The 21815-nt window shown below is 43.0% G+C and overlaps 2 protein-coding genes across 3 annotated transcripts; both read right to left on the minus strand.

Moving 5' to 3' along the window:
• Window positions 1–475: 475 nt before the first annotated feature.
• LOC121585458 (collagen triple helix repeat-containing protein 1) lies at window positions 476–9570 on the minus strand. 2 transcript variants are annotated; one of them, XM_041901799.2, is made up of 5 exons: window positions 9366–9570; window positions 8477–8560; window positions 5148–5366; window positions 4624–4840; window positions 476–972 (listed from the first exon to the last, which is right to left on the minus strand). In XM_041901799.2, the coding sequence occupies exons 1-5, from the start codon at window positions 9474–9476 to the stop codon at window positions 830–832; spliced, it is 774 nt and encodes a 257-aa protein (XP_041757733.1). In that variant the 5' UTR covers window positions 9477–9570; the 3' UTR covers window positions 476–829. The 2 variants fall into 2 exon arrangements, with proteins under 2 accessions (XP_041757733.1, XP_041757734.1); XM_041901800.2 differs by lacking the exon at window positions 8477–8560.
• Window positions 9571–11101: 1531 nt separating this feature from the next.
• LOC121585996 (frizzled-6) lies at window positions 11102–18215 on the minus strand. Its single transcript, XM_045224968.1, has 6 exons — window positions 18023–18215; window positions 17321–17729; window positions 14749–15351; window positions 13456–13604; window positions 12786–13238; window positions 11102–12668 (listed from the first exon to the last, which is right to left on the minus strand). Exons 1-6 carry the CDS (start codon window positions 18211–18213, stop codon window positions 12512–12514), a joined length of 1962 nt encoding a protein of 653 aa, XP_045080903.1. The 5' UTR covers window positions 18214–18215; the 3' UTR covers window positions 11102–12511.
• Window positions 18216–21815: the final 3600 nt, after the last annotated feature.

Genomic DNA, 21815 nt, shown 5'->3' on the forward strand with positions numbered 1-21815 from the left:
TATTTGTTAGCTTTTTGTTTCAGATAACATTTTACAGCTGTTCTGTGTTCACTTGTCATTTCAAAACGATATGAACACATGCATTTTTTATGAATTCACCTGGTCATGCATAAACCAATGTTCAAAGAATGTTCTTCTCTGATAGGAAAACATTTGTTAAAATTTTTTAGCTTTAGATTAAATGTAACAGCTGTGCTGTGTTCACTTGTCACTTGAAAAATATATCAACACATGCATTTCTTTATGAATTCACCTGGTCATGCATAAACCAATTTTCAAATAATGTTCTTCTCTGATAGGAAAACATTTGGTAGCTTTTTTTAGCCTCAGATTAAATTTAACAGCTGTGCTGTGTTCACTTGTCAAATATATCATCACATGAATTTCTTTATGAATTCACCAATTAAAAAAAAAATATATATATATTATCTGATAGGAAAACATATTATAGTGTAATGAGTAACACAATGCTTGATTCATACAAAAGATTACTTTATTGACAGTAATTCATTTAAAAATGTAAGACTTCAGCAGATTACAAGCTCAGACAAAATCTTGCTTTATTAAACAGAAATGGGACTAATGAGGAATAAATCTAATTTCAGGTGTTCAATATACTAGACCCTACCTTCTGTAGTACAAAACATTCAAGTGAACATCAGTGATACTGTATTTAGCCACAACTGAAGTTGTCTGATTGGCCAGAGGACATTGTCATAGACTAGGAACCCATCCAGAAACAAAACTGATATGTAGTCAAAGCCTTCAGAAGGATTGTTAGGGGTTCTTTCTCTATTTTGCCTGGTCCCATCACTTAATAAAGACGGCCTCATTTGGGCAGCTCCTCTATGAAGACCCTGGATACGGAGTTCCACCCTGTAGATGCGTCTCCTCGGGGGTAGTCAGCACAGGTCCCCACCCAGATAGCCACGTCCACCAGGCCTGCCCGGATCCCCTCACACAACCCTTCAACTGGGACAAGACAAGAAGAGAAGTTACTCTAACGACTGTTAACACAGTGTTGTTTCGACAGTCATTAATGCATAGTTAAATACAGTGAGGGGAAAAAGTATTTGATCCCCTGCTGATTTTGTATGTTTGCCCACTGACAAAGACATGATCAGTCTATAATTTTAATGGTAGGTTTATTTGAACAGTGAGAGACAGAATAACAACAAAAAAATCCAGAGATGTTATAAATTGATTTGAATTTTAATGTCAACAACTACAGACCAGTATCCCTTCTTTCTTTTCTCTCCAAAACTCTTGAGCGAGCCATCTTTAGCCAACTCTCTTGCTATCTCTCTCAGAATTACCTTCTTGATCCAAACCAGTCAGGTTTCAAGACTGGTCATTCAACTGAGACTGCTCTTCTCTGTGTCACGGAGGCTCTCCGCACTGCTAAAGCTAACTCTCTCTCCTCTGCTCTCGTCCTTCTAGACCTATCTGCTGCCTTTGATACTGTGAACCATCAGATCCTCCTCTCCACCCTCTCCGAGTTGGGCATCTCCGGCGCGGCTCACTCTTGGATTGTGTCCTACCTGACAGGTCGCTCCTACCAGGTGGCGTGGCGAGAATCTGTCTCCGCACCACGTGCTCTCACCACTGGTGTCCCCCAGGGCTCAGTTCTAGGCCCTCTCCTATTCTTGCTATACACCAAGTCACTTGGCTCTGTCATATCCTCACATGGCCTCTCCTATCATTGCTACGCAGACGACACACAAATAATCTTCTCCTTTCCCCCTTCTGATAACCAGGTGGCGAATCGCATCTCTGCATGTCTGGCAGACATATCAGTGTGGATGACGGATCACCACCTCAAGCTGAACCTTGGCAAGACAGAGCTGCTCTTCCTCCCGGGGAAGGACTGCCCGTTCCATGATCTCGCCATCACGGTTGACAACTCTGTTGTGTCCTCCTCCCAGAGTGCAAAGTGCCTTGGCTTGACCCTGGACAACACCCTGTCGTTCTCCGCTAACATCAAGGCGGTGACCCAATCCTGTAGGTTCATGCTCTACAACATTTGCAGAGTACGACCCTGCCTTACACAGGAAGCGGCACAGGTCCTAATCCAGGCACTTGTCATCTCCCGTCTGGATTACTGCAACTCGCTGTTGGCTGGGCTCCCTGCCTGTGCCATTAAACCCCTACAACTCATCCAGAACACCGCAGCCCGTCTGGTGTTCAACCTTCCCATGTTCTCTCACGTCACCCCGCTCCTCCGCACACTCCACTGGCTTCCAGTTGAAGCTCGCATCTGCTACAAGACCATGGTGCTTGCCTACGGAGCTGTGAGGGGAACGGCACCTCCGTACCTTCAGGCTCTGATCAGTCCCTACACCCAAACGAGGGCATTGCGTTCATCCACCTCTGGCCTGCTGGCTCCCCTACCTCTGCGGAAGCACAGTTCCCGCTCAGCCCAGTCAAAACTGTTCGCTGCTCTGGCACCCCAATGGTGGAACAAGCTCCCTCACGACGCCAGGACAGCGGAGTCACTCACCACCTTCCGGAGACACTTGAAACCCCACCTCTTTAAGGAATACCTGGGATAGGATAAAGTAATCCTTCTACCCCCCCCCTTACCCCCCCCCCCCCAAAAAAAAGGAAAAATAAAATAAAATAATAATTTGTAAAGTGGTTGTCCCACTGGCTATCATAAGGTGAATGCACCAATTTGTAAGTCGCTCTGGATAAGAGCGTCTGCTAAATGACGAAAATGTTAATATAAATGTTAATGAGGGAAATAAGTATTTGACCCCTCTGCAAAACATGACTTAGTACTTGGTGGCAAAACCCTTGTTGGCAATCACAGAGGTCAGACGTTTCTTGTAGTTGGCCACCAGGTTTGCACACATCTCAGGAGGGATTTTGTCCCACTCCTCTTTGCAGATCTTCTCCAAGTCATTAAGGTTTCGAGGCTGACGTTTGGCAACTCGAACCTTCAGCTCCCTCCACAGATTTTCTATGAGATTAAGGTCTGGAGACTGGCTAGGCCACTCCAGGACCTTAATGTGCTTCTTCTTGAGCCACTCCTTTGTTGCCTTGGCCGTGTGTTTTGGGTCATTGTCATGCTGGAATACCCATCCACGACCCATTTTCAATGCCCTGGCTGAGGGAAGGAGGTTCTCACCCAAGATTTGACGGTACATGGCCCCGTCCATCGTCCCTTTGATGCGGTGAAGTTGTCCTGTCCCCATAGCAGAAAAACACCCCCAAAGCATAATGTTTCCACCTCCATGTTTGACGGTGGGGATGGTGTTCATGGGGTCATAGGCAGCATTCCTCCTCCTCCAAACACGGCGAGTTGAGTTGATGCCAAAGAGCTCCATTTTGGTCTCATCTGACCACAACACTTTCACCCAGTTCTCCTCTGAATCATTCAGATGTTCATTGGCAAACTTCAGACGGGCCTGTATATGTGCTTTCTTGAGCAGGGGGACCTTGCGGGCGCTGCAGGATTTCAGTCCTTCACGGCGTAGTGTGTTACCAATTGTTTTCTTGGTGACTATGGTCCCAGCTACCTTGAGATCATTGACAAGATCCTCCCGTGTAGTTCTGGGCTGATTCCTCACCGTTCTCATGATCATTGCAACTCCACGAGGTGAGATCTTGCATGGAGCCCCAGGCCGAGGGAGATTGACAGTTATTTTGTGTTTCTTCCATTTGCGAATAATCGCATCAACTGTTGTCACCTTCTCACCAAGTTGCTTGCCGATGGTCTTGTAGCCCGTTCCAGCCTTGTGTAGGTCTACAATCTTGTCCCTGACATCCTTGGAGAGCTCTTTGGTCTTGGCCATGGTGGAGAGTTTGGAATCTGATTGATTGATTGCTTCTGTGGACAGGTGTCTTTTATACAGGTAACAAACTGAGATTAGGAGCACTCCCTTTAAGAGTGTGCTCCTAATCTCAGCTCGTTACCTGTATAAAAGACACCTGGGAGCCAGAAATCTTTCTGATTGAGAGGGGGTCAAATACTTATTTCCCTCATTAAAATGCATATCAATTTATAACATTTTTGACATGCGTTTTTCTGGATTTTGTTGTTGTTATTCTGTCTCTCACTGTTCAAATAAACCTACCATTAAAATTATAGACTGATCATTTCTTTGTCAGTGGGCAAACGTACAAAATCAGCAGGGGATCAAATACTTTTTTCCCTCACTGTAGGTATAAGGGCAACTTAAGTTTAAGTGTCACTGCGAAAAATACTAAGGTCATTGAGGTTTATTTACAAGACAACTTCCTGAGTTACATTGTACACTCACACTACCGTATGTGTGCCAAGACGAGGCCTTTTAATTGCTTTGTTTTGGTCTTTCTACACTGGTGAACTTGGCAGCTTAAGAAAGAAAAAAAACAGCATGAAGTGGGTATGCATATGTCAAATGTCTTGCTTCACAGTAGAATTTAAACAGCAATAGTAGAGATATTATTAATATTTCAAGGCTACAATAGATTTCGCATTTGAGATATATAAGCAAAATACCACCACCAACAAATGGCTCCCACTAGCTACACTAGCTCAGTTCAGCTACGTTCCGCTTACCGGATGAGCTGTGCGTGTTGATGGTATAATTTCTTGCCAGATGAGGTTCTATATATAGTGATGGTAAGGTTGCTTACCAGATGAGGTTCTGTGTATGTTGATGGTGGAGTTGAGCTCAGGGCTGCCTTGGTCGAGGTAGATGATGAACTCGATGGGCAGAGGTCCTGTACACTCAGCTCCGTTGAAGGTGAAGTACCAACGCTGGCAGCAGGCTGTCTTACACTTCAGCCTCAGGGAGCCGCTGAAGAGCACACGCAGGGCACTGTCTGAACGCAGCTTGGTGAATGTACAGTCCTACAGGGGAGACACAAGAGGTGGAGAGGAAATCCTAACAATAGCATCCAATGATAGCATCTTCAATGTTTTATGTTTTGTATTCATGTCTCATTTCAATTCAGTGTGAATAATACAATGTTGTTACTAGTAATTACACTGTTAGTACAGAGGCTTAAGAGAAAATTAAAAGAACATGTTAACGAATACTTTTCTCTAAACGAACACAATCAACCTTATTATGGATGATCAATATAGTAATAATGCTGATGTAACCATATTACTCAGTGCCCCAGATCCTGTCTGGTGAGCATTGCCAGCCACTTACAGCTATCTTGCCCAGGTCGATCCCATAGTTGAGTGAGTTCCAGGCACACTGCTTGTAGTTGGGTTTCCAGGGCTCCTCAAACACCTCACTCACACACTCTCCTTTCTCCCCCTTGATGCCATCGCGCCCCGGGATGCCAGGGGTCCCAGGGATGCCATTGGTGCCAGGGTTACCCTCCCTGCCCGGGGTGCCAGCCGGACCCTGGGGGCAGCTGTTGTACTGGAGAATGAGAGGGAGAGGGGGAGAGGAAGAGATGGAGGGAGAGAGAGAGACACTGTTATAATGGGGAACACGAGGGAGAGACAGACTGTTCTAGTAACCACACTAATAACATACCACCTAGTGTTAAGAAATACCAGATTGTCATCTAAGCATCATATGGACTACATCAAATGTATGTGTCCACATTCATGACAATGGACATCCAGACCTGTAATGGATAATGGTGGACACAGACGTCAGTTCAACGTCTAGTTTTCATTTACAATTGATTGAGTTGTAAATTCAACCTGAAATCAACAAAAATGTGAACCTTGTCATTGGGTTTAGGTTAAAAGTTGGGTGAAAGAAATACAAACATTTCCGAAATTCCTTTACGTTGATGACTTTTTGCAAATCCAATCAGTTTTCCACATTGATTTAACTTCATCACATTGATTTTTTTTGGTTTCAATTATTTGGAAACAACGTTGATTCAACCAGTTTGTGCCCAAGGGGACTTGACTCCCAATCACAAAAGTGCAAAAGATGATGTCAGATGTCTGGGCCATTTGTGGCCAAATGAAGTGAATGAGAGAGAGATAGAGTGAATGCATCAGGAATTCAGAGTGTAAATCTGTGCTCCTGTGTTTCTGGTCAGTCAGTGACTTGAGACAGACAGACCAGCTTGATTTAATGTCCAGTTCTGTTTTGTTTAAACGGATGCTCCCTCTTACTCACAATGACTCAAACACATACAGACAGGCTGGCTGGCCAAAGTAACCATACCACACACTGAGAGAGAAACCATGCTTCTCCAACATGACTGCTTATCACAAGACTCTCATACTTAGATATACTTGGTGAATCTGCAACTGAGTAGATGTAAATGGAGGGAAATCAGTCTGATGTACTAGGCCTAGAGACCAATATTTAACATACAAACTTGTGATACTCTTAGTTAAGCACATTGTATCAGAATAAATCATGTAGCCTTGTTCTCAGATCAAGAACATTCACTCAAAGGATACAAAAGGACATAGGAAAAAGTTAGCCAGTGCTCAATGGAGTCATTAGTGACCGTTGAGAATCGGCTAGGAAAATGTCCGCTTTTTATTAGTCATGCAGCTGTGCTGTGCAAAGCCTGAGTCTTCTATAACAAAAAAGAAACCAAAGACAACTTCAGCTTATATTACAATGAACTGGTTATTTCAAGAACTTGTTCTAACTTGAGCTGATATTGTTCATTTTACATCTTTTAGACAATGAGCATTTCAGGAATGCCAAAATCAAATATAAAATGGGGTAGGCTATGGAATTACATGCAGTATTTAAATTCCAGCTGTCGAGACACAAATGGTATACTGAGCAATATACCAGGCCTGAGGAGCCCTGGGCCCAGTTTCCCAAAATCATCTTAAGGCTAAGTTCATCGTTAGAACCTTCGTAGGAGCATCGTTAAATGTCCGAGCTGTTTCCCAAAACCATCGTTATTAACGTTGCACTTGAAAACGCTCGAAATCTTACGCCTGGCTCAGACCACTCGTAGAACAGCTAAGTGCGTCATTAGATGCTTTTTTTGCCCTCCCACGTCACTTTATACACAGAAGATCTCCGCTAAACATAGAATCACATCTGTTTCTGTGAGCATGATAACTTCAGAACAAAGTTGACTAGAAATACAAAGTTGCCAATGTATTTGCAATTGATACAAACAAGCTAGTATAAAAATATGTTTAAAATGAGAGATGACTGCATTCAAATATAAACAGTAAGCTATAGGCCTATTTCAATCATTTTGAAATACATTTCATGTTCAATCAATTGAATTCTATTTTGCTACTTGTAGGCAACTGTCTTTAATTTGTCTCAACATCTTTTATGATATGATGTGTAGCCTAACATGTGCACAATGATGTGCCAAATCTGTGATTTAGTGCAATTTTATAATTACAATAAGCCACCTTAATATTTGCAGCCATAGGTGGGAATATCACTCTAGGAGCTGATCCGTCGTCAGTATTGTGAAATAATTATAATGTTAAGGAAAGATTTGTATGGAGAAAGCTGATCCGAGAGCAGCACTTGCTTTCTTTCGATCCTATCAGTATCAACACATGCTTCGACGATGCGCTTAGCAACCGTTCTCTCTGCATGGTGTTTTGGGAAACGCATATTACATTTCGGCCTTTGTAGGAAAGATGCATCGTTAAAACATTCGCAGGCCTACGTTCTATCGCTGTCAGAAAACCGGGCCCAGGTCTGTTTTTGCCATTAAGTGACTATGGTGGAACCACCTAGGGGTCTGCTCTGACTGGGGTAGTGATGTATCAGGGTCCCTCATCTTACCAAACAAAGTGCCAGGGTCATGCTGTTGAAATGACAGATTGTATTCTCCTATAAAAGCACTTAAGCACATGCATGGGATTTGGGATACATAATACAGTAGCCTATAAGTAACAATATGTAAATGCCTCTGAGACTATACATAGATTTGAATGTGGTTATTATCCTTTACTAATATATGCCATTTAGCAGACACTTTTATCCATACATTTTTACATATGGGTGGTCCCGGGACTCCAACCCACAATCCTGGCATTACAAGCGCAATGCTCTATCAACTGAGCCATACAGTACTGGATCCAACATCATTATAAGACCACAGTTGATGGAATGACATTTATTAGGGTTTGATTTGTTTCTGGAGAGAATTCAAAAGCCATGAAAGGAACCTCTGTTCTGCTCAGCTACACAGCTGACTTTCCTATTAACTAATCCGAAACGTGCTGAACAAACTGCAGTAGCCAACTGTATAATATACAGTGTTTATACTTTACACAGACAAACATACTACTGCTGTGATAACAGAGAAAGTGACTGTTATTGCAACTATGGACCAACATTGAGAAATCCCCAACACACCATACATTAAGCTTGGACACAGATCAAAACTTTTCACAGGAGCTGGACAAGAAGAAGACCCAATATAGAGAAAAAAAGTGATGTCCTCTCAGCAAACAGTGAGCAGACTTCAAGCCAGGGTGAGAGCATGCTGCTAAAGACATACAGAATACACAGTACAGTGGCAACCAAAAAGCTATATGCTCTGGAAAGGATGAGATTATTACCATGTTGTTCAAATAAGAGGATCTTGAATCGGATTCAGCAGAGATTCTGGTGCAGTTTGGTTTGTCTGCATCGTTTCCAGTACACTAGACAGATAATAACAAGATGCTGTTCATCATATCACATTACTCAGTTATTACCATGCAGTCCTATACTGCTGGTCAGATTTATACACTAGGCCTACACAAAAGCAACCACCCACTATTTTACAGTAGGCTAGACCTGCTTGGCAAAAACTAGTTGAAACAACGTCGTTTCCACGTCATTTCAACCCCCCAAAATCTATGTGATGAGTTGAATCAACGTGGAAAACTAATTGGATTTGCAAAAAGTTATCAACTTAAGGGCATTTCGTCTTTTTTTCACCAATGTTTTAACCTAAATCAAATGACATGGTGCCATTTTTTGTTGAATTCACGTTAGTTGACAACTCAACCAAATGTCAATCAAAACTAGACGTTGAACAGACGTCTGTGCCCAGTGAACAAACAATGAACCAGCCAGACCCCTCATGACTTCTGTCTGGGTCTTTGTTATTCTGCTGCATGCTGGACCTTTGCCAACTTCTTGTTTGCATCAGTTATGTCCAATATGCTATATAATATTGAAAGAACATTTGCGAGTGGCCACTGGTCAACGTGGCACCGATCATCCATAGCCCATTCAAAATGATGGTAGTAGGTATAGAACTGAAAATCACTCAAAAGCAAATATCTTTTAAAAAAACGTTTTGATATTTTAAAGGGGGAAATAATGAAAAAAAATTGCAACAATTAAAGGCTTAAACATTGGTTAAATGTTAAATGAATCAGGATGAGATTCGCTAGTTTTCGGCGGTTTGAGGACTGTGCAGCTTTAACCCAAAATAGTATATTTGAGATAGTTTTTTACCTTTTCGTATTCAACATCCTTCCTGTCAAGTCCTTTTCTCAATTTCTCTGCTCCATGGAAAGGTAGAATCACGCATGTGAGGAGCAGCAGACGAGTTAGAGGTGATACCATCTTTTTTTTCCCCAAAAGATCGAGCGAGACCACAGCACTGCCCTGCTGCTCTGCTGCGCCGTATTTCAAGTGAGTGGGAATGAGGGAAGTTTACAGCGCGCCTATGCTCTGTCTATAAATTTGTTCTCACATAGCCTATGATTTATGGGTTTTTGCCACTAAAGTTTGTTCAAATGTCTGGACCTACTCAGAAGCTATCATGGGCAGGAAATAACATTTTATTTGAAAATATAAATTATCTTAATGTGAGCCTACTGCGTGTCAATAGGTCTGGAACTGGCACATTTGTTAACCACATGGTCACTTGTTCAAGACCCGTTTTAGGCTATTTGTTCCTCCTCAATTGCTTCACTATAACAAAGGGCTCTATTCAATCTGCATCGCGGAAGTTCAGCTTTACAGAATGATTGAACTTTTACTGTTGAAAATCGATATCTCAAGTATAAATACAGTAAAGTACACACACTAAAGAGTAACACTTTTGAGCAAAATTGTGTTTTTTAGACACAAGCGCAATCTTCAAGGAGTTGGGCATTCAAGGAGATGGTCTGATGGGAATTGGTGATGTCATCGGCCTCCTACCTTGCTTGAGGAACAATAGAGGAGCAATAAAGAACAAAAGAGGAAATGTCCCGTCCCTTCCCGTCCCCTCTGATCTTCTCCTCCAATGCGTTTTGAGAAGGAGGCTTATTTAATTGAGATCTTCCCTATATATTTTTCCTGTAGGCTAGCTGATGATGATTATGTTGATGATGACAAACAATTATAGGTTATGTCTATTGGTGCTTTCAAGATAACTGGGAACTCAGAAAAGAACGAGGTCAAATCATGACGTCAGTGATTTTCAGTTAGGAAAGTCAGAGCTTTAGAAAGACACCCGAGTTTCCGACTTGGAATTCCGAGTTGGATGAACGTTCAAAAATATTTTTCCCAGTCGGAGCTAATTTTTTCCCGTCATGAACGCACTGAAGTCGGAGATTTCCGAGTTCCCAGTTGTTTTGAACACGGCATATAACACAACCATGCATGGTTCACTGTCTGTATGGGCGATACAAAACCAGGCATTCATTCATGAGACAAATTACATTTCAGTTTATTTTATTCAATAATCTTTTATTAAAAGGAAATAGAATTGATACAAAATATATATCAAATAGTACATACAACATAACACTACAAAAGCTCACAAAAATGTATAGGGAATTTAAAATAAAATAAAAATGTTCTATAGCCTAAACAAGTCCATATGCCATCAAGGATGAGTAGTGGTTATACTGTTAATGTTTGAAGGAGTGGAAGCAAGAGAACAAATTCCCTTTAGCTGTAACCTTTGTCTTCGGATAGCCACATAATACTATAGATTTGGGTGAAGATCAAAGGACAGGGTCAAAATAAAGACAATAAAACAGTACAGAATGGAGGGATTAAAATACTAATCAAAGCATTGTGAATATGTATGGATGGATAAATGGTTTTCACTAATACAGTTTGCAAGACTTATTCCCAACAGGCCTTTCGGGAAAATGCTTGCAAGAAAAATGTGTAGAGTCAAACACAATTCAAGGATTACCGGTAAGAATCAGTTGACTTATTTGTTTGTTTTTTTAGCCGCGCTTTTCCCCAAGTTTGCAAATACTGAACAAAACCCACACATTTGTCCAAAAAAATCCACTCAACTAGGTACATGCTTTGGATTGGATTTAATCTCTGATTTTTCAACTAGAGTTTTCATATTGGATCATCAGTTATTATGGTAGGCATACATACTACTATATTTGGTTTAAACAAAACAAAACAAACTTTATATCTCTGTACAAATTGAACATTATCACTCAGTCTTTGCACTGGGTTAATCTCTAAGTGGTAACTCCTCTAGTGTAGTGAGATGTCCAACCACAACAATTTACATAAGGTCAAGAGCCAGAAATAAGCCAGAAATGGTTACTTTGTCCACATATTTCACTGGAGATGAATACACACATGGAATGACTATGTCACACATGTAAAGCATCTGTAGATTATCTGAAGACCATGATTTAGTTCATGAGGCACATTCTTCTAGAAACTGTAGTATAAAAACACATGCTCCACACAGATTTACAGGAAAATAAGTTTATGAGGAGAGTCAGCAAAATTGAAAATTGCTTATGTAACTATTTATAGATATACTGAAATAAACATTGTAATGGAAATGGAATGAAAAGTAGAGTAGCATACTGAGTGTATTGGTAGTGAGACCCTCCTGTCTAATGCAATTACTTTAACTACAGAGCTGCTATGCTTGCTACTCATTCTTTCATGATGGAATTGTCTACATGCAAATGACATTAACCATTTGAATACAACAATAAAATAAAAATAGTTAACCACCACACTAGATATCCTTGAAGTTCTGATTGTTTGGTGAAACATTTGTGATTTTCAGATTTTCAAGCGCTTAAACTCAGTGTAAAGACTAGTCCAGTGATAGAAAAAAAAATATTTTACATAAATATTGCCAGTGTATATTCTACACACTTTACATATCAATCTACTAACAGAAAAGTATAGCTTTCATAAGTAAATAAACAATACGTCAACCTAAGTGACTGTTTTACAGCAGGGAAATGCATCCGTTGGTCTGAAGAGCTGCATGATTCTCTAACCTCATTCACCTTGATGTGGCCAGTGATCCAGTAAAGCTGACTGATGTCCAGTAGCTACACCTGTTGGGTCGGTCAGTGAATGGAGCTCTCTAAGACCCTGGTGACCCACCTAGTCTCTTCCTTCCTGTCTCTGTGGTTTGAAGGAAAACTCCTGTCCTCTGGATTTTCTGGACTTTCTGCTGGTTTTCTCTTCTCTCTCTGGTACTTAATCGATCCACTAATATCACTGATTGATCTGAGAGTGTACACATCTGGTATGGTATGACAGGCTAAATCAGTTGCTCATTTGAATGGAAGAACAAAAACCAGCAGAAATTCAGTCCAGCCCCTGAGGACCAGAGTTGCCCATCTCTGCTAGTGTGAAGTATCATAGGAGCCTGCTGGTTGGGCTCAGCAGCTGCTGTCCTTGTCCTTCTTCTCCTCTGGTACCTGGCGAACCAGGTGAGGGACGGAGCCTTTCGCACTGCCGCTGTGAGAGTGGCTTAAAGCCAGGTCCTGTCCACTGGGCACCTGTCTCGTCTCTGATAGTTCACTCCTGGGAGTCATCCTACAAGACAAGTTTGCAAAAACAACCTGTTAACGGTGGAGCGAACAAAACCTTTTTAAGTACGTATGTATAGGTCAGAAAGTACTTGGGCAAAAGGGTGAAAGTATCTGTCTTTACCTTCCCTCTGCGACTCTGTGGAAGCTCTCTGAGCGGCTGCTAACCTTGCTGGAGCTGCCCTTCTTACTGCGTCTCTCTGCCCCCTCTCTCCCCTCTCTCCCCCCAGACAGGGCCTGTCCGCTGGGCTGCTTCTCCCTCTCCCTGTCCCTCTCCCCCAGCCTGGAGCCACGGGTGGAGCTGCCCCTCTCCAGCTGCTCTCTGGCGGAGGCCTCAGACGAGCCCCTGGCCTCAGAGAGAGAAGCCTGGCCCCGGACGGCCTCATGGTTGCCCACTGCTGAGGTGCCGTGGTTGCCGGTGGCTGAGGCGCCGGTGCTGGTGCCCATGGACTTGGAAATTACCTTAAGTTTGTGGGAGCCGGGGTTATAGTGGTTCTTCTTGTGCTGGACACGGCTGTTGTGTTTGAGGAAGAACTCACAGGACTCCTGAAGAACTCTGCGGCTCTCACTAATGGGGCTGGATAGAGAAATATAATTAGAACACAGTATAATTATATCTATTTGCAATCTGTAAATGTTGCATACTGTAAAAACCCAAGTTGCTTCCCAAATGGCACCCTATTCCTTATATAATGCACTACTTTTGCACTAGGGTGCCATTTGGGATACAATCCATGTAGAAAATATGATTTGTTTCAGCAGTTGAGAGACAGGCATTAGTGAAGTGTTCATACTCTTTCTTCCTGGTCCTGTTGAAGAAGAAGGCCCATTCTGAGCAGGTCTTCTTGCTGCTGACCCAGAACACAGCTGAGATCCCAACCACCAGGGTCATCAGGTATTTAATCAGGAATAGGGACAGGTCCGGACGATCAGACTCTGTAGTCTGAAACACAACATTGTATTATAAACCGGGTTGTTTGAGCCCTGAATGCTGATTGGCTGAAAGCTGTGTTTTTTTTTTACAGTTCTAATTACGTTGGTAACCAGTTTATAATAGTAATAAGGCACCTCAGGTTTTGTGGTAAATGGCCAAACCCTTAGCCGTGGAATATTAGCCATATACATTTACATTTGAGTCATTTAGCAGATGCTCTTATCCAGAGCGACTTACATTCATCTTAAGATAGCTAGGTGGGACAACCACATATCACAGGCATAGTAAGTACACATTCCCTCAATAAAGTAGCTATCAGCAAAGCTAGAAAGAGGGTGGTGGGGGGAGGTGTCAAGGGAAATTGTGTTGTTTCGGGAATATTTTATTATTATCCTTTTTTGGGGGGGGGGGTTATTTAAGATACTCTTTGAAGAGGTAGGGTTTCAGGTGTTTTCGGTAGATGGGAAGGGACTTTGCTGTGCTGTCCTAGCTTCAGGGGAAAACTGGTTCAAACATTGGGGTTCCAGGAGAAAGAAGAGCTTGGACTGGGCTGAGCAGAAAATGCCCTTCCGTAGGGGTGGGAGAGCCAAGAGACCAGAGGTGGCAGAACAGAGTGCTCGGGTTGGGGTGTAGGGCCTTGAGCATAGGTAGGGAGAGGCAGTGCGCCGTAGGCAAGCACCATGGTCTTGTAGTGGATGCAAGCTTCGTCTGGAAGCCAGTGGAGTGTGCTGAGGAGCGGGTTGACATGGGAGAACTTGGGAAGGTTGAAAACCAGGTGGGCTGCAGCGTTCTGAATAAATTGCAGGGGTTTGATGGCACAAGTGGGGAGCCCAGCCAACAGCGAGTTGCAGTAGTCCAGACGGGAGAGGACAAGTACCTGGATTAGGACATGCACCACTTCGTGTGTGAGGTAGGGTTGTCCTCTACAGATGTTGTATAGTACCACACCCCCTCGTGCCTTATTGCTTAATTAGACCATTTCCATTTAAACATCTGCCAAATATCATCGTACATTCTACTGTGGCTGAAAGAAGGCATAAGAACAGCACTGATTTTTAACATCTATTAATGTTTGATGAATTTTGCAGCGGCATATCTTCATAGAGATATCAAATTATTATGAAAATGTTCTAGTGCTAAGCGTGTGTGTTACCTTGTGTGAGCAGGGGATGCTGTACTCCTGGCAGCGGTCATTGATCCAGGTTTTTTCCCAAGTGGAGCGCTGGCTTTGTTCATAGATGTAACACCCCTGCAGAGTGACCAGGGGCACCAGGTACAGACCACTGAACACCCCGATACGGATCATAAACTTCTTCAGCTTCTCCTGGTTCCTCTCATCGTGCTGGATCACCTGACGCACGTTATTGAGCGACACGATCCCAGCCAGCAGCAGAGACAGCCCCACCACCACCCCGATACACATCGGCGCCAGCACAAAGTACCGCAGCGCGTCCAGATCATAGAGCCCCACGAAGCACACGCCGCTGATGTTATCTCCCTCCACCTTGTTAAGAGCCAGTAGCATGACGGTTAGTGCTCCGGGGATCCCCCAGGCGACAGAGTGGAACCACACCGCCTTCTTCTCGATGGCCTCGCAGCTCCACTTGGGCCCGGCGGCCAGGAACCAGGTGATGGTGAGGATGACCCACCAGACGATGCCGGCCATGGAGAAGAAGTAGAGCAGCATGAAGAGTAACGTACAGCCTTTACTCTGGGAGCCGAGCACCACCGTGTCCATGGCAGCCGGGTGCACCGCCTGGGATGAATGAATGAATAAATTGATTAACGAATGAATGACTACTTTTATGTCCCATAGAGAAGTTTGCTAGGAAAATAAGAGGTATACCTGGCATACATATAAAACATCACAATACATAGCTACATAACTTCATCACAGGACATACACTACCAGTCAAAAGTTTGGACACACCTCCTCATTCAAGGGGTTTTCTTTATTTTTTACATTGTAGAATAATAGTGAAGACATCAAAACTATGAAATAACACATATGGAATCATGTAGTAACCAAAAAAGTGTTAAACAAATCAACGTATGGGTGGTCCTCTGTAGCTCAATTGGTAGAGCATGGCGCTTGTAACGCCAGGGTAGTGGTTGCAGAAATAAACTATTAACAAAATATATTTTATATTTGAGATTCTTCAAATAGCCACCTTTTGCCTTGATGACAGCTTTGCACACTCTTGGTATTCTCTCAACCAGCTTCACCTGGAATGCTTTTCCAACAGTCTTGAAGGAGTTCCCACATATGCTGAGCACTTGTTGGCTGCTTTTCCTTCACTCTGCGGTCCGACTCATCCCAAACCATCTCAATTGGGTTGAGGTCGGGGGATTGTGGAGGCCAGGTCATCTGATGCAACATTCCATCACTCCTTCTTGGTAAAATAGCCCTTACACAGCCTGGAGGTGTGTTGGGTCATTGTCCTGTTGAAAAACAAATGATAGTCCCACTAAGCCCAAACCAGATGGGATTGTGTATCGCTGTAGAATGCTGTGGTAGCCATGCTGGTTAAGTGTGCCTTGAATTCTAAATAAATCACAAAGAGTGTCACCAAAGCACCCCCACACCATAACACCTCCTCCTCCATGCTTTACGGTGGGAAATACACATGCGGAGATCATCCGTTCACCCACACCGCATCTCACAAAGACACAGCGGTTGGAACCAAAAATCTCAAATTTGGACTCCAGACCAAAGGACACATTTCCACCGGTCTAATGTCCATTGCTCGAGTTTCTTGGCCCAAGCAAGTCTCTTCTTCTTATTGGTGTCCTTTAGTAGTGGTTTCTTTGCAGCAATTCAACTATGAAGGCCTGATTCACACAGTCCCCTTTGAACAGTTGATGTTGAGATGTCTGTTACTTGAACTCTGTGAAGCATTTATTTGGGCTGCAATTTCTGAAGCTGGTAACTCTAATGAACTTATCCTCTGCAGCAGAGGTAACTCTGTGTCTTCCATTCCTGTGGCGGTCCTCATGAGAGCCAGTTTCATCATAGCGCTTGATGGTTTTTGTGACTGCACTTGAAGAAACTTTCAAAGTTCTTGAAATGTTCCGTATTGACTGACCTTCATGTCTTAAAGTATTGATGGACTGTCGTTTCTCTTTGCTTATTTGAGCTGTTCTTGCCATAATATGGACTTGGTATTTTACCAAATAGGGCTATCTTCTGTATACCCCCCTACCTTGTTACAACACAACTGATTGGCTCAAACGCATTAAGAAGGAAATAAATTCCACAAATTAACTTTTAAGAAGGCACACCTGTTAATTGAAATGCATTCCAGGTGACTACCTCATGAAGCTGGTTGAGAGAATGCCAAGCGTATGCAAAGCTGTCATCAAGGCAAAGGGTGGCTATTTGAAGAATCTCACATATAAAATATATTTTGATTTGTTTACCACTTTTTTGGTTACTACATGATTCCATATGTGTTATTTCATAGTTTTGATGTCTTCACTATTATTCTACAATGTAGAAAATAGTAAAAATAAAGAAAAACCCTGGAATGAGTAGGTGTGTCCAAACTTTTGACTGGTACTGTACATCACAAGACATGGGATGTAATGGGATGTATCCCAAATAGCACCCTATTCCCTACATAGTACAATAATTTAGACCAGGGCCCATATGGATCTGGGGGCTCTGGTCAAAAGTAGTGTACAATATAGATTGGGTGCCATTTCAGACACAGATATAAACAGACCTTGTTGCAGGATGCATTGTTCCCAAGCAGGAAGCCAATGAAGTAGATGAGCGACACGAAGCTGTAGCACACGGCATAGAAGATGATTGGCCGTTCGGGGTAGCGGAAGCGTTTGACGTCGATGAGGAAGGTGAGAAAAGTGAAGAGCGTGGCGCAGAGGCAGACGATGGAGCACACCCCGATAAAGGTCTTGGCGAACTCGATCTCATGGGGCTTGAAGTACATGTTGGAGCAAGGGGGAGCACAGTCCCCGGCACCCAGGAACGTGGATCCCTGGCCGGGCCGGGTCTTCAGCTGAAGGGGGCACCAGAAGCCCATGTCCCTCTTAGCAGACAGAGAGGTCTTGGGTGTGGTCAGTCTGGTTGGTGGCAGAGCTGAGCCATCTGGAGAGTAGAGGCAATCCTCCAATCTAGAGGAGAAAAGTTGGGTAAAGAGTCAAGACCATAACTAAATACCATTTCAAAACTTAGTGCTGATAAATGTAATAACTGGTCAACTAGCTGTTAGCAAGCAGTTTATAAACGCTTACTATTTGGTCATCTGAAAAATGTCACGCATGTGCCTTTTCATCTATAAAACTTGGCACAGTACAACACGCCTATGTATGTAACAGATGTTGTGGTTCAGTGAACCGCGCACACGTGATGAGTAACCTTGCCTGAGACCTGGAGAATTGCGTTCAACCCAGTCAGTCACATCTACCTGTCACAGTGCAGCTCCGGAGGCCAGGTAATGCCGAAGGTGCTGATGTCCTTCCTGCAGTCTGACCTCACTGTCACACACAGGTCACGACATGGCCGGATCACCTTGGTGTCCTCAGTGCATGCTGGGATAAAGGCCTGACACAGGAAGTGATGTACGTCTGGAGAGCAGCGCAGGTTGACCAGCGGCATGAAGGGCTACGGAGACAGAGGAGGTAGGGAAGGGGAGAAAGCAAGAGAGCGAGAGAGAAAGGGAGAGAAAGAAGGAGAGAGAGAAAGGAGAGAGAGAAAGAGGGAGAAAGGGAGAGAGAGAAAGAGGGAGAAAGGGAGAGAGAGAGAAAGGGAGAGAGAGAAAGAGGGAGAAAGGGAGAGAGAGAGAGAAAGAGGGAGAAAGGGAGAGAGGGAGAAAGGGAGAGAGAGAGAGAAAGAGAGATAAAGGGAGAGAGAGAGTGACCGAGAGAGAGAGAGATACATTCAGATTTTTATGGTTCAAGAACATACTGTAAATACTAGGGTTGCAAAATTCCGGTATCTTTCCCTAAATTCAAAGGTTTTCCAGAAGTCCTGGTTGGAGTTTCTGGATTTCTGGTTTATTCAAACCTAATTCCAGGAATATTTCAACTAGGATTTTGGGAAAACCTGGGAAAGTTACCGGAATTTTGCTACCCTACTAAATACCAGTACTGTGCTCCTGTCCCTGTAAGGGTGGAGCTGAACAAATGGTCAGACATGTTTTTAATCCAACAACCAATATTGAGTTCAACTAGATTCATTTAGACATCACAACAGTTTGTAATTAAAAAGTCAGTCAACGTGAGGTTAATTCTTTCAATCAAGGCCACAATACAGTACATGAAGGTCCCTTGCCATGGGCAAATCCATAAATAGAATCGTTTTATTTTCCTGTACACGTGACTTGGTTGGAAAAGCTAAAAAGGCTACTCTACATAAGAGGCTGTAATGCACTGTATTATGGTGCCACACAAAGGATTCCTTTCAGAGGCTGTCTCATATTCTTCCGTTTCAACAGATTTTAGTATATGGGGGTGGGCATCAGGAAATGACTCTGGGACTGGTTGGAAACCAGGAGTCAAGAGGGATGTTGACTGGAATGGACAGAACTGTTGGGCTTCTGCTCAGTATCCATTCCATCACACTAAAGCTGCTGCTCTGCTCTAACAATCGTTAAAGAGTTCACAGTGATTTCTACCAAAGTATGAAAACATATCTTTCCAAAGCATTAATGGTTATTTTTGGCATTGTTTTGTCACGCTAAACAGAGTTTATCCAAATAAACAGATCTTGTCAAAGTAATGACCATATCACAAAAGCTTAAGATACCATCAGTAACGACTGCCACAAATCATTCCCAAAACAATTATAACTGTATCCTTCAAAGATTACAGACTGTATCATGTGGCCATCTTAATCTAAGGGCCACTTGCTTTGGATCAGATACACCATGTTATCAAACATTCCTGTTCCGCTTACAAATGCAGTTATGCAGAAAGAACTATGACTGCTGGCGGCAGTAAATCCAGCCGATGTTTACAGTGTATAAGCCACATTTCCCCCTCAATCCCACCATCAACACAGGGCCAACCTAACAACCCCACTATTCAACGTTCTCTCCCTGACTGTTTCCCCAGCTCCAGGCTGGCAGCAGCCCAGATCTAGATGGGGCCTGGGGAACTCGCTCTCCGACTGTATGGCTCCTTGTTTCACTTCTTTGGAGGTCCCAAACTCCATCTCAAAGAGCTCTTCTTAGTCTACAATCTGCCGTTTCGTGTATTTGTCTGTGGAGCCACTGTAAATTGGAATACATGTGGAGTGTATTGGAATTGGGGCCTCTGTATGTTCTCATTTAAAAGCATGATCCCTCTACTGTAGATTTCTACCAAAGGTCACTCGACTATGGATAATAATGACTCAATTAACCTTTACTGCAGTGGGCTAAATCAGGGTCACACTTTGAAACCAAATTATACACCTCACACACATGGTAATGGACTTAAAAAAAAGAAGAAACCTGTACCATGTCAGATATAGAGTTGAAATGAATTCATCACAGAAGACTGAAATATAACTAAACCATTTGACACAGAAACACCAGATTTTCTGCAGTTGTTTTTTAAACTATGTTTATTAATTATTAAATTATGAAAATATTAATAACATTTCACCCATGAGGCCACTAGACAGCGATTTGGTCATTTGAAAGAAAGGGCTACACAATATAGCATCCTAACTTCAAAATGCATTGGTTGAGTTTGAAATGTATACTAAAAACATATGCTAGTTCTTCACTCGCTGCTATTTTGGTCCGTTTCCTTACAGGTGCCTGAAGTGTTACTTTTAAGCTGCCAAACACTAGTAGAATATTGGCACATTGACATGGTAACAGGAACAATGTCCCTAAAGGAAAGGGCTAGTCCTCCATCTGGAAAATCATATCGAATAACACTGAACAGATGAGCAACAGGAAAGTCAACTTCATAACAATACCTAGATCCCCATTATGGCACACTTTCCAACATGCCATTTGGTCAGATTGACTGTCAGCAGTAGGCATTGTATGCATCTATTACTATAGATACCTAACACTGACACTTTGAAGTGAAGTGAAGGAGTGAGAGACAAAGAAAGGAAGAGAGGGGGGAGAGGTAGAAATAGAGAGAGAGAGAGAGAGAGAGAGAGAGAGAGAGAGAGAGAGAGAGAGAGAGAGTACAGTGTGGAAGGAATGCTGGCTAGTCTTTGTGTGAGGCTGGGTGTGTCTACCTCCCCTTCCTCTCCTAAATCAAAGGCCGCCCCACACAACAAAGTACCCAGAGTTCCCTGTGGCTCCCTGAGGTTGTCCTGAAATAAGAGGAGCACCTCAGCTTGATAGATAGACACCACACAAAGAGTCCTCCAGCATTCTCTCTGTCTGCTCCACACTCATTTCAATCGAGTACAGGCTTTACTGAATGAACCATAAAGACTGAATGCAATATGACATTTTATTAAATATCGACATAACCTGAAAGGCCGCTCAGCAAGGAAGAAGCCACTGCTCCAAAACCGCCATAATAAAGCCAGACTACGGTTTGCAACTGCACATGGGGACAAAGATCGTACTTTTTGGAGAAATGTCCTCTGTTCTGATGAAACAAAAATAGAACTGTTTCGCCATAATGACCATCGTTATGTTTGGAGGAAAAAGGGGGAAGCTTGCAAGCCGAAGAACACCATCCCAACCGTGAAGCACGGGGGTGGCAGCATCATGCTGTGGGGGTGCTTTGCTGCAGGAGGGACTGGTGCACTTCACAAAATAGATGGCATCATGAGGAAGGAAAATTATGTGGATATATTGAAGCAACATCTCAAGACATCAGTCAGGGAAGTCAAAAGCTTGGTCGCAAATGGGTCTTCCAAATGGACAATGACCCCAAGCATACTTCCAAAGTGCGGCAAAATGGCTTAAGGACAACAAAGTCAAGGTATTGGAGTGGCCATCACAAAGCCCTGACCTCAATCCTATAGAAAATGTGTGGGCAGAACTGAAAGTGTGTGCGAGCAAGGAGGCCTACAAACCTGACTCAGTTACACCAGCTCTGTCAGGAGGAGTGGGCCAAAATTCACCCAACTTATTGTGGGAAGCTTGTGGAAGGCTACCCGAAACGTTTGACCCAAGTTAAACAATTTAAAGGCAATGCTACCAAATACTAATTGAGTGTATGTAAACTTCTGACCCACTGGGAATGTGATGAAAGAAATAAAAGCTGAAATAAATAATTCTCTCTACTATTATTCTG

The sequence above is a fragment of the Coregonus clupeaformis genome, chromosome 15, assembly GCF_020615455.1.
Source record: "Coregonus clupeaformis isolate EN_2021a chromosome 15, ASM2061545v1, whole genome shotgun sequence".
Taxonomy (NCBI): domain Eukaryota; kingdom Metazoa; phylum Chordata; class Actinopteri; order Salmoniformes; family Salmonidae; genus Coregonus; species Coregonus clupeaformis.